Raw genomic sequence first — 17,478 nt, forward strand, 5'->3', positions numbered from 1 at the left:
CAATAAGCCCTTGAAGCTGAATGAGCGTATTTCTTAAACATATCTGGGTTTCAGGCATCAATAGTCATGATCTATCCGCTGTAGGATGAGGGCCTCCCAAAGCTGTCTCTATATCTCATGGTCTTGTGATGCAACAATCCATATATAGCTCCTGCACGTGTGTCGAAATAAGAACGTATTTCATTATTGTGTATGTCACCTGCAATGACGTGGAAAAGAAACGTGTACATTGACAAGAGAGAATGGAACCAAAGCACGGAATGTGTGCAAATAGGCATCTGGATGTGCATGCTTAGAATCAAATCGAGATCACTGTCTATCCAAGGTTACCAATCATGAAAAAAACATGTTTTGTTTTTTACTTAATTTTTCCAAAATAATACAATACTGTGAGTTTCTCTCCGTGTTTGTGTCTGTCTCTCCCGTGTATTTGGGTCTCTATAACTGGTCCATGTTTCAATTTAAAGCTTTCGTGACTGCAGGGATTAATATTCTTGGTTCTTTCGGTACATGTTTCTTTTTAAATCCTTTATATTAAGTTCGCTTGCTTGCTTAGGACCGTGCAAATCTTTCGGTTGTTTTTTAACCCACTTCCCGTGATCCAATCGAGCTGACATTTTGCACAGACTCGTTGTGCGTGACAATGCATTTTCGTGAGAAAAAAAAATTCCAAAATTTTACACTGTTTAGGGAAAAAATATATATATATTTAATTACCAATTGTTTAATGCTGCCAGACAATCATCTGACCCATAGGTGGCAACCATCTCAAGCCAGAGGACGAGAGGACTCTAGCCGCCCCGATGCCACGCATATGAAGGATTTATAGTGAAAAACTTTGTTTTTACGGGTTTACTTGTTATTGTTTAATTTTTATTATTGTATAATTTCCCTTCGACGTGACTTTACCGAAAGAACCAAGAATATGGTCCATGTTTGTGTCTCCCTCTATACCTTTGTTGGTGTCTGTGACACGGTGCCACTGTGTGGTCAATCTCTATGTCTCTCTCCATGCCTCTGTCCAGCTCAGTGTCTGTGACTTCACATCTGTTCGTGTGTCTCTTGTGCCAGTGTGTCAAGGACTCTCTTCCCGTCTGTGCAAGTTCCAATGCTCACAAACTGCTCTTGCCGCAAGTGGCCGACGGAGACCGACACACACAATTACCTCCGATCAGCGTACAACGTACAACCACAGCACTTAGCGGACGTCAACCGGCGATCAATCCACTGCTGGATCAAAGTCCACTCCAAGCCGTTACCACCAGCATCGCGATCCTGCGCCGCAATGATCCACCACGCACGCACACACGCACGCGCGTACCGAGATGAGTTTCTGAACGCACGCAGGCGCAGCGCAGTAAGGGGCCGTGCATAAATGACGTCACGCACCTGGGGTGGTGGGGGGGTCAGACATTTGTTACGATGTGTGACGAGGGGGGGGGGGTTTGAGAAATTTGACTTTACATCAAAATGCGCAACTTTAAATAAATATAGAATTGTTATAACAACACTAATTGTTATAACAACACTCCTACAACATCATAGTGCAGCGCCACATTAAATCATTAAATACGCACTACAATGACAATAGTTTAAAGCGATTTGAAAAATGTTTTATTTTCTAAATGGAAAAATGGTTTTGGGGAGGGCGGGGGGGGGGGCAGAGCTTTGTGACGTCATATTGGAGGGGGGGGGGGGTTCTGACTTTTTGTGACGCCGGGTGGGGAGGTAAAAAATCGTCCAAAATCTCGTGACGTCATTTATGGACAGCCCCTAAAGTAGGTGGCGCGCCCGTTGCTACATTCCTACGGCTAAATTCCGAGGTGGTGGTGGTTGTTGTTGGTGGTGGTTGTTAAAGCGCCACCTGCATGCGAGTTTGTGAAGTCACCATCACCCTCCCCCCCCCAAATCTCCCCCATTGACGTCAACTTCCCTTAGAGAATAAGCAGGAAGAACGTCGTCGGCACACACCGAATGCCATAAGCACTCTTCTTCACTCAAGCAGAAGGATCGCAGCGAATCTCTTTCGGAGGAACAAACAAACGAAAAGACGCACGCCACGTGTGAGCTCCACAACTTCTCTTCGCTTGTCTGTTTTTTTTTGTTTGATTTGTTAGTACCGAACAACAACAGAAACGGACCTTGCAGAGTTTTTTTTTCTTCTTTCATTGAGGTAGGTGGAGAGAAGGGGAGGTGGCGGTGGGGGGGGGTGTAGGGACGTAACAAGATCGTATTCCTGTCGTTTTATCAACAACAGCAACAACAACAATACTACTACATAAGACCAAAGACTCTAATAATAACTGTGGTTGACGAGTAAGCTCACAAGTTATAGACAACGCTGAACGCGCTACAACCCCCGTTGGGGATCGGTAGTGCGTGAGGTTTCCCAGGTAAGGCAGCGAGTAAAGCGTTTACAAACAAACCAAAATCAACGATGTGGGGTTCAGAATCTGACGAATTCGAGTCGTCTTGGAAGGCGCAGTTCCCCGACTGTGACCCCCCTCGGTTGGAACTCAAGCCCGGTGACCCCGACGGCCTGGCGCGCAAGCTGGACGCCACGTGCGCCACTGTCCGACGGTTGGAAACGGAGCTCAAGCAGGAGCGCTTCGTGGCCATCTACCTGCAAACGCGTCTGGCGCGCGAGAACAAGCGGTACGATTGCAGCCGATGGATGGGCTCCACGGCGTCTCTCGACGACCTCGTGGGTGACGACGGCGGTGGTGGTGGTAGTGACGGGCGAGTCGGGCACGCAGCCTTCGAGGTACGAGCGAGAAATCGAGACGAGGCTACGATTATTGAGAAGGAGCAGCAGCCACCACCATCATCACCATCGCCGTCGTCGTCGTCGTCGCTTGGGCTACCCGACGAGAAGAACGTGGTGCTGGTGGTGCATAAGGCGAAGCAGCAAAGGCAAACGATCCTGTCCCGGCGCAAGATGATGAAGAACGTCAACTCGCAACGTCGCTCTTCTGACGAGGAAGACGAGAAGAATGACAGGAAGGAGGAGAATGATGATGAGGATGATGATGATAATGATGACAACGACGAGGTCGTTTCGGATGGCGTGGCCGAGGAGACGGCGGCACCCTCGAGGGAAAGTCTCCTGGTCGATCCTCTGTCCCTCCGCTCTCACCACGGCAGCTCGGACTCCCTGGGTGCCAGCAGTGACAGCGAAGAAGACGTGGAGTCCGCCGAAGCATCTCCCGAGAAGGAGACGGCTACGAGGAGGAGGAGGAAGAAGAAGCAGCAGCAGGCGAAGGTCGAAAAGGAGAAGCTGGTCACCTGGACGGACACGAAGACCTCCGTCAAGGTGGCGGGGGGGCATAAGTGCTACGCGGTTACCAAAGTTTTCGGCGACGCTGCTGCTGCTGGTGCAACTTCGACCCAATCGCCTTCGTCTGTGGAGATGGATGGGGCAGCCTCCTCGAGGCCAAGGTTGTCCGTTCCCAACTACAAAGTTGGCCAGGTGGAAATTAAGGTGACACGTGCCGAGGAGGACCCACACAACCACCTGGGTAAGCAATGCGTGCTCGTCTCTTGTGTGTGTGTGGTTAACAAAACAACGTTTAAAGACGCGGCTATTGCACGCATTTTATTGTGCTGTTTGTGGTTGGCCGATTGGTGTTTTTATAAAATATTTCAGATAACTTTTACAAAAAGACAACCAGAAAATTACCCCTTCTTGGTTCTTTCGGTAAAGTCACGTAGAAGGGAAATAATAAAATAATAAAAATCAAACATAAAATAATTCTCACGACGTTTCGGCCACAACGCAAGCAGCCGTCCTCAGGTGAAGAACAGCTTCAGACGCTGTTTTTCCGACATACCTGTTCTTCACCTGAGGACGGCTGCTTGCGTTGTGGCCGAAACGTCGTGAGAATTATTGTTTTATGTTTTATTTTTATTATTTTATTATTTCCCTTCTACGTGACTTTACCGAACGAACCAAGAAGATGAATCCCTGCAGTCACGAAAGCTTTAAATCGAAATTCAGAAAATTACTTTGAAATAAGTGCGAATCGCAATTTCGAGGGGTTTTTTTTGGGGCCGAATTCTTTTTTGCCTGGCTGGCCTATCGCCGGTTCATCTGGAATGCGTCCAACTTGTTGGACGTCGAAAGCTAAGCACGCTTGATCCTGCACAGATACGCACTCCAGCTGCAGTTTATTCTAGTCCACTGCGGCGTTCACCAGAAAAAAAAAACAGAGTTCGATTCCTGACCACGGGTGGAGAGATGTTAACTACCTCGCCTGGTAAGCAAGATGTCGTGGATTCGATCCCGACCCTGACGCCTGCTGCCGTATATTTGGAGTTTGCGTGTTCTCTTTTCCCACGGTCTCGTGGATTATTATTCGGGTCCTCTGGTTTGTCCCTCCAGATTTAGAATCAACATGCTTTTACAGCATATGGCTACTATATAAAATTACATATGCTAAGCTATTTCTTTGAGCTATCATTTGTGGCCAGGTCGCTTTCAAATTAGAATAGTTATATTTCGTTAGACAATGACGTTAACCATCAATAGCAAGTGATATCTGAACCGGTCCTGACCTTCACATTTTATTCACCCGGTATGGTTAAACAACTATGGTACCGAGAATAACATGGGGAGGCCTTCATCCAGCAGTGGATATGTCCCCATGTTCATGCGCAGCTTCCTCTTCTGTTCATGGTTGCATCATCTTATAAACAAACTATGTCCAGTATATACGTTATTATTTCTTTAAATACACCTAAATTGTGTTGTAACGATATTGTATGACAGTATACAGGAAGGACATTGATATTTTCAATTCAGTGTGACTGACCACTAAATCAGAATATTTACAAATCCGATGCGTTATGAAGCTATTTTTCACAGATGCCCATGCCATCCCATGTACATTATGAATGTTACACCATTCTTTCTTGTTTTAAATAGGATAGTATACAGTAATGGGGTGGAGCGGTGGCTACGTGGTAAGTGCACTGCGCTAGAAACCCGGAGACCTGAGTTCGAATCGTAACGATGCTTAACTTAAAATGTCGAGTCATATCTGTGTGCCAGTCCTTCACATACTTGCACTAACTAGCATGGTGAAGTGTGGTCAAACAACTCCCTCGACCAACAGGCACGGGTAGCCCTTCATCCAGCAGTGGACTGACAAAGGATTGGGCATTGTTACGCATCACTAAATTATTAACAAATGTAACTACAGGACTGTACGCACGGTTACCGTGCTGTTGCGGTAATTCCTTGTATGTTTTACCGAAACTAAAACAGCGTGTTTATATTTTTCTGTTAGCGCTTGCCATGTTTTTCAAATAACCGCGTGATAAAAGTGCGGAAATCCATTGATGATTTAAATAAACAAAAACATTTCCAGGGCGTGGAAATTGTCATGACGCTCTACGTCTTCGCCTTACCACTAAAATCTACAAGAAACGGCAGCAAGTGGCTTGCGTGCAAACATGCTGTGGGTATCTTTTGCCCTTCTGGGAGAGTGACATACGAGGCCGTCGCAAAGTAGAATTAGGTGAATCGAGGGCGTTGGCAGTTCCAACAGTCTTTGACGTCAGGAGACCTCTAAACAGCGGTGATTGTTAATGGTTTGAGATGGAAAGACCGCCACCAAATTGCTGCCCCGTGTCACTTCAGGTGAATACTCAGGTTAAATAAGTATGGGTAGGGCGGGATTGCGGGGGTGACACGGTTAAATTGTGTAGGTGTATTGTGGTCATGTGTAGTGCACTCACACTTTCCTGAGCGCCTTCCAGCATATTTCGCATTGACGGACACGTTTTATACTTTAGTCTTTGCACATGAATCGCACCCGAGACGATGTCAGGATTTTTATTTGGATTCACGGTGATGTTGTTGGATGAATATCGCGGATCCTAATTATTCACCGCGACATCATCCCATAACACTCTGAGACCTCCTTTACCAGTGGCAAAATATAGTACGCCTTTTGGCGTCATCTGTTCCAACACCAATGGAGACTAGGCTCTAAGAAAAGCTGTCTCGGGTGTGGACCAATCAACTTCAAGGACAGTGCATATCATTATCATTATCAGAGTTGTTTCTTTTTGTTTGCACTTTGACTGCTTGTGTTGTGGTTATTGCAAACATAATGCCTTGTATAAAGGTGTCAGTTTTTGTACCAGTTGAAAGGGTAAAAACCGATTACTATCATCCCATAATTTACTCCGCGTTTATCCCGGAGAAACAAAACAAATGGATAATTCGAAGAATCGGTCCGCGGATAACAGGACATTTTGCGGACCCAACAGCTCCCTCCGATAATAGGGCTTGTGGGCAGTGGTGTCTCTGGGGGGTTGCGGTGGGGTGTGGACTGCACCGGGTGACACCATCAGAGGGGTTGACACCAACATTTTAAAAAAGACACCAAAATTACTGTCTTTACAATTTTTGTGTTTCCGCAGATTTTTTTTTATAAAAAAAATATATTCCTGTAGTTAGTTATAACTAAAACATTCGTAAGCCCAGCTTACATGTACTGTATCAATATACCTACAAGGCTAAAACTCGATGCTAATTTACTTTTTGAACCTTCTAATGCGCTCCCGGTCAGAGCTATCATTGTTACCCAACTGCAATGACGCTTCCAGCCACGTGGTCTCGTCTGCACGCGCTGCTGTGTTCGTTGCTGTTCGTGTTTTTATAGTCGGCGATTTTGTGAAATTTTCTGGTGTTTTAGCTATAATATTTTGGTAATTAGTATTTGTGAACCTATATCAATAGCTTTTTTGAGAATGAAGTAGTAATTAAAGGAAATATTGTAATTTAAAGGTGCTATTTTAATTTTGCGAGTTGTTTATGTCACTACTATTGCCATTACATTCAGTGATATACGTACAAAAAACATTACTAAGGACTTTGTACGGTCTGGAACGGGCGGAGGTTCATGGGGGTGACACCATGAGTTACGCACGGGGTGACACCAACTCTAGTAACGCCACTGCTTGTGGGTAATATGACCACGTACCTCCTTAGAGTTGGAACTGTGATAAGTTTAATCCAAATGAATATTGTACAACGCTCAAAACAAGTGAGGATATGAATTTCTAATTGTGTGTACGCATCCCTTTCTGTGGTTAACGTGCCGTTAATCATTGTTTTCCAGTGTAGATTTGTCAGCGGGTTTTTTGTTGTTGCCGTCTTTATATTAATAAAATACATTTTTATTTCGAAATCGTGTAATACTGTACAGCACTCCACTGCAGTGCTTCAAAACTATTCTAAACTTGGGGGTGACTGAACCTTAAAAAGAATAGATATACGGATATGTGTGGACCACCGTACCACCAATACGATTGTTCTGAATTAAACTTACTCTAAAAGCGCCATAAAAGTTTAACTAAGAAACCAGCGGAACGATTTCGCTTACTCTCTTCATTAATCAGATGGCTGATGCTTCTAGTTCTGCAGTAAAAATGCATTTGGTGTTTTTCGTGACTTCAAAATAAATAAATCGTGCTGTAGTATTATCTGCAGTAGTTTGGCAAACCACTTCCCACGCGGCCTTACTGAATAAAGGTTAGGAACCACTGATGTACTGTACCAAAGTAGGCACTGTATGGTCTGGGTTGTTAGCCATATTTTCAGACACCCAAGAAGTTCCTCTACACTTGTCCCAAGGATAAGCGATAAGGATTTAAGGATCTGCTTTTATGGGGCGCTTCAATGTCCCGGCAACTCAATGCACACATTATAAGGTCAGACTCGTTACACACAAAGTGCTTTCCACAAATGAACCACAATACCTTGCTGATCTCGTCAAGGAACATAAACCTTCACGTGAACTCCGGTCATCCTCACAGCATTGCACAAAGACGGTCACTGCATCGCGCGCTTTCAGATGCGCTTCTGCGGCCGTCTGGAATGCTCTTCCATCCGATATTAGCAAGCCACTGGAAGCTATGCACTTTGAAATATAGAATGTCAACTCATTTATTTAGAACCACTTTTTGTGTTTAGTTTGTTGTCCTTCCCGTGCACTTCAGATTAGCACGGTTGGCTACGTATGGAGTGAAATAAGTTCAACGTACGTACATCACACCTCATCCCAACGATTCCAATGCTTTACTGTAGTCTAGCCAAGGGGACCCCCCCCCCCCCACCGTTGCACCTCTCCCTGTGCAGCACAAAATAAATGCAGAGCCGGCTTCGTGAGTGGTCCCTGCCAAAAGGATGTGACTTTCCACCACCAGCTGATACAGCAGTGGATTGGCTAATGGACGGTAACATTTGTAGGTTAATTTTCTACGGCTGTAATGCTCCGAAAAAGTTTCTGTGGGCCTTAGGCATGAGGCGTAAGAATGCAAGAAGGAGCAGGAAGACACCTTGACTTGACTTTGCGTGAAAATATTCACGGAAGGGCCATCCTGAACATCTTGCTCGGCCAAGTTCAGCACCCACCCAACACGGATTCACTCCGAGTATGCTGATTATGTTGCATGAAATGCCGTTCAGCATTGTGTGGGTTGGAGCCGGTCAGCCAGTCACTGTTACAGCTGCTGTTTATCGTTTGGCCAACAGCAAAGCTGTATTGTGGTCTATGCAAACATGACTCCTTGTAAAAAAGGTGTCAGTTTTGTTGCCAGATAGAAGGGTAAAAAACCAATTATCATATTTTTTACTGGCAAATGAGGTTCCAATGGTGTAAATGCTTATCCCCGCGCTCTCATACTCTGATGGTGCATTGTCTTTGAGTTGTGCGTCATCTGGCGTCATCTGGTCCAACCCATGTGAGACTAGGCTCTAAGGAAAGCTGTCTCGGGTGTGGACCACTCAACTTCAAGGACAGTGCATACATTATCAGAGTTATGTTTTTTGTTTGCATTATGACTGCAGGTATTGTGGTCTATGCAAACATGACTCCTTGTAAAAAAGGTGTCAGTTTTGTTGCCAGATAGAAGGGTAAAAAAGCAATTATCAACAGCAAAGCTGTTGAGTATCCAGGCGATGTAACAACACTGGTATCGAATTTCATCATTTTCTTTAAATGTGTTACCCACCACCACTACCAACCCCACAGATGCCCTTTCTGTTCCTTCATTAGATCTATTCTGACCAAATATACATTTCATAACTTGCATTTACGTTATATGTATATAAATGATAAAAGACCATGCATTGCAGCTGTGTATGCCAAGTGACACTTTTGCATGCACACCCAGACGTAATAATAATCGTTTCCTTTTCCCAGGAGAGCATCACTGAGGCTCAATATTTTCTCAGAAGGATCCTGCACTTGAGATGTTTGGCCAGACTTAGTCAGACAATGGTACCTTTTAGGATTGTTAAGGGTTCGTGTTAATACCTGCAACTCAGGCCAACTAAGGCACCTTCACAAATTTAATGGTTCAGAGTGAATATTCAAGGGTTGCAGAGCTGGACAAAGGGAGAGTTTAGAGTCTCAGTGTTCATTGTTATTTGCCGATGCTCCTAGAGCTAGACTGGGGCACCTTTATGGTTATTAGGGCTCGTTATTAATGCCGTGACATCATAGCTATCTTAAATCACCTGCACAACTTACAGCCAGATAATTGTTTTTTACCCGTTTATCTGGCAACAAAACTGACACCTTTTTTTTTACAAGGAGTCATGTTTGCATTGACCACAATACCTGCAGTCAAAATGCAACAAAATACACAACACTGATAATGTATGCACTGTCCTTGAAATTGATTGGTCCACACCCGAGACAGCTTTTCTTAGAGCCCAGTCTCGCTGGGCTCTGTTGGACCATATGACGCCAAAAGGCGCGCAACTCAAAGACAATGCACCACCAGAGTATGACAGCTCGGGGTAAGCAAAAAAAGGTGTCAGTTTTGTTGCCAGATAAAAGGGTAAAAAAAAACAATTATCATATTTTGCTACTGGCAAAGGAGGTTCCAATTGTGTAAACTTACAGCCCCTTTGTCAATCCACTGCTGGATGAAGGGGCTTGTTTGACCTTTCTTCACCATGCTCACCAGTGCGTATTGGTGCAAGTAGAGGGCAAAGGTCGCAACCGGGTACCCGATACCCGTACCCTACCCGATACCCGGCTACCCGTACCCGGCCGGGTACGGGTACGGGTAGGCCGTGAGTCACTGGTGAGTAACCGTTTGTCACTCATTTCGGGTAGGGTACGGGTAGGGAACGGGTACCCGGCCGGGTACGGGTACCCATTTGCGACCCTGGTGCGGCCGGGTACGGGTACGGGTAAGGAATCAAAACCCGTTTGCGACCTCTGGTAGAGGGGTGCGCCCAGGAATCTGTTCAAATAATATCCGTCAATGATATTAGCCATGGGTGTGAATCAAACTCAGGTCACAGGGCTCGTACTGCAGTGCTCGAAAACAATCTGAACGAAGCGTCAGCCCTTGCCTGTTTGGAGTGCTATATCTGTGTAGGTTAAACACTTGCCCAGGGACTTATGACCCCCCTTGGTGCACAGATAACACTACCGAACCGCGAGAAATGAGGAAATGTGTCATGAAATTTTCCGCATGCGGAATATGCACAAACAATTGTTCGGCCTACAAAAAATTGCCTACCAAACATGCTCGGAATTTTTTTTTTTTACACCAGTTTAATATTAAGCGTACTTTGACACCAAATATGTAATTACTTAAAGGTGGTCATAACAGTAATCTACATCCGTTTGTTAATGTACTGTTGTGCGAAAGCCTCCTGATGCTGTTGCCGGTCTTGGGGGTTGTCTGAACATACTTCACCACGCTGGTCAGCGGGGTGAGGTGGGGGAGTTGTGGGGGACCCAGGATAGGTTCAGGTTAGGGCTGAACGATTAATCGATTTCAAATCGAAATCGCAATTTGGAACAATGCAATTAGCAAATCACAAAGGCTGCGATTTTTAGCGATTTTAAAAGTCCTATATGTTTCTTATTGGAATTGTTTCATTTATTATTATTATTATAACTTTGTTTATTTAACTTAACAATTGCTCTATGTTTGATTGTTCTATTTCAATGAAAACATTTTTATAAATACATGTAGCAAGCAATTAATATATTTTAAGTTCTCATCCTTGCATTAGAATATATAGAGCAGTTCATATTTTGATGGAATCATGTGGTAATGCTCCATCGCATGTTTTAAATCTATTAACACAGTGAATATTGAACTGAAGCTTGACTTTAAAAAATGTAATCGCAATATCTGTCAGAAAATCGCAATTAGATATTTCCCCCAAATCGTTCAGCCTTAGTTCAGACATAACTCACCCCAATGGGTGTGAGCCATGGCTGGAATTCGATCTCAGGCTGTCAAATCCATAGCGTAGTGCGCTCACCACGATACCACCGCTCCACCCCAATATATATATGCGTCTACCGAGCTGTTGACACGATACAGGTGAAGGTTCTTAATAATAAAATTCGGTGTACGTAATAATGCGTGGGGGGTGTGGTGGCACAACGTTTAGCGCACTGTACTCATGAACCCGGCAATCCGCCCACTGTGTTAACATCAGAATCCATTGGTATCTAAACCAGCCCTTTACCCCCAGCCCTCCGTCGCGAACCTGTAATGACCAGCGTGGTGAAGTATGGTCAAACAAACTCCCATGACAAAAATAACCCGTAAAAAAATCTATACTTTTCAATGATTGTGCTGAAAAGGTTGAATGAGTCTCATTTACAGGCCATATCAACTGCAATGCGCCCCCATCTCGTGACGTCTCAGCAGCTAAGCAAGGCTGAACCTGGTTACTGCTTGGATAGGAGACCACCATGCAGACACAGGTTGTTATAGGCAGCAGCGGGGAGTTGGAAACTATCCATTGTTGTACTGCACTTCTGCGCTCTCCGCGTCTGTACTCTCTGCGGGTGAAGAATGGTCAAATGACCCCCCGTGACCTGCATGGTGGCCCTCATCCAGCAGTGGATTGGCAAAGAGGCTGTATGTGTATGTGGCTGTGCTGTATACTGACGCAGATAGTGTCTTTGTTCGAGGGAAGTCAATCGGTTGACAATCGCAACTCGCATGCCTTACAAATGCGAAGTTGACTCTTACTGCCCCTGTGTTCTTAATTCTTGGTCTGTATCCAACAATGTTTGTGTTTGAACTTGTACATGTAAAAACTCGAACTTCTAGTTTCTTTGTTTATCGCTTTGGCAGAGTTTCACGTGACGCAACGGCCAGTGTTGTGCGGGGAGAAAGCAAAGGCTCTGGAAAAGTGGAGTTACATTTTTAAAAAATCACCTTTGCTTTACGATTTCACAGATTTTAGGCACTTGAGGTCCTTGTTGGGTGTTACTCGTCTCTTAGTTATTATTGTTATAGTGCCTTGCATCGCAAACGCGATAGAAAGACGCGATGATAGCGGCTTACCTTCTTACCATCACGGTATTTCCACTGTTGGATGAATGCCTCCCCAAGCTGCTGCCACTTCCTAGCCAAGGCCAACAAAAATGTTGGTGCAATATTTTTTCGCCAGTGGCTGTTTTCTTCAAAGTTCACACCGGCCGTGGAAATTATTGTGTCCCACGTGTTTGTAAATGCCTGCTCACACGCTGACTGCCCTGCTGCAGCAGTGTCCCTCTTGTGATTGTCAAGCTGCGTGTGGTCATCGTACAAACTGCGGTGTTTGGAGGGGGCTGGACAAAATGCAGAGACATGAGCGTGATTAATACTGGTAGGAACCTCCTGGTTACAACAGCCCACAGGGGATTATTGTGTCCGTCGTGCAGGGAGGGGCTGGGTGGGGAGGGAGGGCCTGGGTGGGGAGGGTGGGGCTGGGTGGGGGGTGGGAGGGGTGGGGCTGGGTGGGGAGGGGCTAGGTGGGGAGAGTGGGGAGGGGCTGGGTAGGGAGGGGAGGGTGGGGCTGGGAGGGGAGGGGAGGATGGGGAGGGGAGGATGGGGAGGGGCTGGGTGGGGACGGGCTGGGTGGGGAGGGTGGGGCTGGGTGGGGCTGGGTGGGGGGTGGGAGGGAGGGGTGGGGCTAGGTGGGGAGGGGCTGGTCACCCCGTGGTGCCCTTATAAAACTCAACGTTTAACCTACTCACGCCGGCTTGTGCCCACCCTCACAGTCGGGCATATTTGCGGAATACACCACGCCGCCGTTGACCCTGGCCATTGACCGAGCAACCCAACGTTCCAACCAGCTCCCTCTGTAGGAATGTGTTCGTTTTCCCGTTCGTATGGAGACTGAGGCTCCCACAAGCCCATGCAGGAGGACGTGTGGCACCAGTTTGGTGCCAGCTATAGTAGAGTGCGGTCGTGTCACTACAGTTCTCTGCGGTGAGGGAAATGTCTTTGAAAAACAACGGCGCTACGCTCCTACAAATGAAATTAACGATTTGAACCGCTTGCAGTCGTCTCAGGACCGGGGAAAGGGTTAAAGTGATGTGCATCAAGAGCCTTTTGTCAAACATGGGACAGGATGGATGGGGGGGAACGCTAGAGCATAGTGCACAATCGGCAAAAGCAATTCGAATCGTGTCGTTATTCATTCTGTTCAGCATTTGACGTTTGTTTAAAGTTTGCCTAACTCTGCAGGATAAATAAGCAGACGATACGTCTCTTTCACATATCCAACTCACCATGTAAAAAAGAAAAAGTATTTTTACACAAACCGTCAGTCGGCACACGGCCTTCTGGCAGTGTGGATAACTTCAGAAGCATTATTGGAACCTCATTTGGCAGTAGAAAAATATGACAATAGGTTTTTTACCCTTTTATCTGGCAACAAAACTGACACCTTTTTTACAAGGAGGCATGTTTGCATAGACCACAATACCTGCAGTCCTAATGCAAACAAAAAACATAACTCTGATAATGTATGCACTGTCCTTGAAGTTGGTAGGAAAGCTGTCTCGGGTGTGGACCAATCAACTTCAAGGACAGTGGATACATTATCAGAGTTATGTTTTTTGTTTGCATTACGACTGCAGGTATTGTGGTCTATGCAAACATGACTCCTTGTAAAAAAGGCGTCAGTTTTGTTGCCAGATAAAAGGGTGAAAAAACGAATTATCATTCAGCAGCATCGTTTCAAGACAAGCAAATGCTAGACCGGTTTCGACAAGCGCTGTCTCATCAGCAGCCAAGGCTTGCTTGAATCATTGCTGGTGAATTGCAGATCTTTACCCGATGGGGTCTCAGTTCGACGCAAAGTTACATACAAGAAGACGGGTATCCATACCAGAGGTGTGGACTCGAGTCATGCGACTTGGACTCGAGTCAGACTCGAGTCATGATTTTGATGACTTCAGACTCGACTTGGACTTGCCTCATCTTTGACTCGACTTGACTCGGGACTCGAGAGCAAAGACTTGAGACTTACTTGTGACTTGCACAACAATGACTTTGTCCCACCTCAGAGGTGTGGACTCGAGTCATGCGACTTGGACTCGAGTCAGACTCGAGTCATGATTTTGATGACTTCAGACTCGACTTGGACTTGCCTCATCTTTGACTCGACTTGACTCGGGACTCGAGAGCAAAGATTTGAGACTTACTTGTGACTTGCATAACAATGACTTTGTCCCACCTCTGATCCATACTCTTTGGGTCTTTCGGTAAAGTCACGTATTATTTTTCTACCTCCGTGACTTTACTGAAAGAGACAAAGAGTATGGATTCCTGCTGTCACGAAAGCTTTAAGTCAAGATGGGTATCATCAGAACGACAGGTGTCACAAGTACAGTACTGTATTTTGAGAAACCCTTAATCTAGAAAAAAAAACATCTATAATACATTTGCTTAGGTTGGCATGGTTGTGTTTTCGAATTGTACCGTGTTATTGTTTGCCATGACGTCTCATGTTTCGCCCCACCTCGCTGGGAGCTTGTTCTGGAACTGAAGGGCAAACGTTGGACATCGTTCCGAAGAACGATTGCCTCCTTCCTGAATGCTTGACATTCTCTCACGCTATCACTAGTCCAGGTCACTAAGCAGCCCCCTTCCTTCACCTCATTCCGTTCCTCTTTCAAAGCCTCACCTCTTCTCCATTGCCCATTCTCTTCCCTCCCCTTGCCCCACCGCTCCTTCATGTCCCTCCCCGTAATTCCGAAGTGCCCCTCTGTCGATGTCGTTACTCATTCTTCAATCCTTGTATGCCGTTGTCAGCTACATCATTCCACTGTCATCGTTTTTGTAAGCTTTGGCCAAGCGCCTTGAGTGAAGCTGCTCTATAAATATAAATTAGATGATGGGAATACGTTTTGACTTTTTAATTTGCTGTTAGAAATGCGAATTTTCACAGGTGACTGTGGTTACACGCATACAGTACGGTGTACCATTTTTGCGAAGTTTTTTTTGTTTAATGTGTGGCTGGATTTAAGCCATAGAACTTTGGCCGCACTTAAAAAAAACACACACATTTTACGAGAAAAAAAATTCCTTGCGGTAACCAAACATTAAAAACCAAAGACCTTGGAGGAACTTTTGCCGAGTGCCAAGTAGTTGTGTAATAATGCGTCGGTTAATCGAATATTGAATTTATTTAATGGGCGCCACGGTGGTGTGATGATATCTTCTTTGCTTGGGATGCAGGATGTTGGGGCTTGTATATTTGGAGTTTGCATGGATTTTTTTCTCCGGGTCCTCCGTTTTTCCCCCCTCCATATTCATGAACATGCATTGAGATTATGTGGATTCATTCGCTGCTATGATTGTCCAAATGATAAGCCACTTTGTTGACCTATCATTTTGTGGTCAGGTCATTTCTGAAATATAAGTTAATATCTCAGTGGGCTTTGTCTGATAGGATGGGAATGGTTTTGTTTTATTAGTATGCGTTTGGGTGATTTGTTTAGCTTTATTGTACTTTGCACTATTATCTTGTTTTTGTGTTGTGTTTGTTGTTGTAACGTTCTTACCTGCCCCCAGTGGACAGCTGTGAAAAAGAGCTTTATAGCTCATCGGATTCCTCCAGTATAAATACTGATTCTGATTCTTGAGGCTTGCGCAGTGTCGCAGTTTTAGGCCAAAGTTGTTCTCATTAACCCTTCCACCACCCGACAAGATCGCCACGTTTACAAATATATAAACATTGTTATTATTTATACGCCCCAGTGTGGATCTTCTCTGAGTTTACGACCAGATGAAGCTCAAAGCATTTTGAGCATCGATGTTAAATTCAGTCGCGAGGCGTCTAAAGCAGTGGCGGCTCCTGCAAAATCTCTCAGGGGGGGCAAATGTCTGGATGATTTATAAGGATAAGGTCCACCCATGCAAAGGATAAATTAACAGCTTAAGCATGTAAAGGCAACTTCACTTCTTTAATATTAATGAAAAATAAAGTGACTCTTACAATACATCTTGTTTGTTTCTATACTCACTATTAATATACAATCCACTCAAGTTTCTTTTATTAAAGATTCCACTAGGTGGCGACAAATATTATTGTTGGATGCAACGTGCTTACGTATGATGACGTAAGCACGTTAGTGCGAGCCCTCCCGGAAGCCATAGAGAATGCATTGCAGCGCCCCCCGTTCGAAAAAAAACATCTTTGAATGTAAGTCTATGGGGCCACTCGGGGCGATTCTCAGCCGGAGTGAAATCGCCCAAAAAGAGGCGGTACTCCACAGAACGTGACATGACGCTGATTGGACTATATCCAGAGGCACAGTGACGGCTAGCGTGACTCTGTGGTTGAATGACATTGGTGGTGCGTCGCCCAATCGCCCTAATGAAGAAACCGCCCCTGGTCTAAAGCCATTGGTGGTGCGAAGGAGCAGCTTTGTTGGTCGGAGTTTCATCACTACGTCGGCGTGTTTAATAAATAAGACGTTTGGACAAGTGGCCATCTGGTCGGGTTGGTTGAGGGGGTAAAGTAACGTAGGTAAAAAATTAAAATTAATTTAAAATTAAAATTTATTAAAATTAAAATTAATTTTAATGAATCCTTGCAGTCACGAAAGCTTCAAATCTAGGTGTTAAGATGTTCAAACACAAAGTAGAAACCTTTTATGAGGAATCGTGTTTGCATTAAGCGCACGTACTTGTGGTGATCATACAAACAAGCATGTTTGATTCCTTGCAAAAGGTTTCTATTTGGTGTTTGAACATCTTAAGACTTGTTTTATTGCCAGAAAGGGTAAAAACCTACTCTTAGATTTTTTTCCACACATTGATACTGGCAAAAAGGTCCCATTTTGTTGAAAATTTTGTGGTAAAACTGCCAGGGCGCGTGGATAATTTTAGAAATCCCTTCGCTCTGCACGCCCTCTTGTGGCGCCAAGTGGTGACGATGTAAGTGACGTGGTAGATGTTCCGATAGCATTTGGTATTTGGTATTTACGTGCTTTATTTGATATTTTTAACAATACCGCAGCGTTGTTTACATACCTGTCAACCACTTATTATCAGTGCCCTACCTTGTTACAGACCAATTCAGACCTTATTGGTCACCCCTTGTAAATCTTAATGTTCATCCTACAAAGTCCCATCACAAGAGAGAAACACAACACAAATTGACGAAAATGATGTTTTTTCCCCCGTATTGAAACGCCG

At 45.0% G+C, this 17,478-nt stretch overlaps 1 protein-coding gene across 1 annotated transcript in view; it reads left to right on the forward strand.

Moving 5' to 3' along the window:
• The first annotated feature begins 2,281 nt into the window (after positions 1–2,281).
• LOC144945454 (active breakpoint cluster region-related protein-like) overlaps positions 2,282–17,478 on the forward strand; it is a 119,250-nt gene continuing 104,053 nt past the window's right edge. Inside the window, exon 1 of the mRNA XM_078873970.1 lies at positions 2,282–3,518. Coding sequence (XP_078730096.1) covers positions 2,438–3,518 — 1,081 coding nt within the window. The 5' untranslated portion in view covers positions 2,282–2,437. The remainder of the gene's footprint in view (positions 3,519–17,478) is intronic.

This window comes from Lampetra fluviatilis, chromosome 37, assembly GCF_964198595.1.
Source record: "Lampetra fluviatilis chromosome 37, kcLamFluv1.1, whole genome shotgun sequence".
NCBI lineage: Eukaryota > Metazoa > Chordata > Hyperoartia > Petromyzontiformes > Petromyzontidae > Lampetra > Lampetra fluviatilis.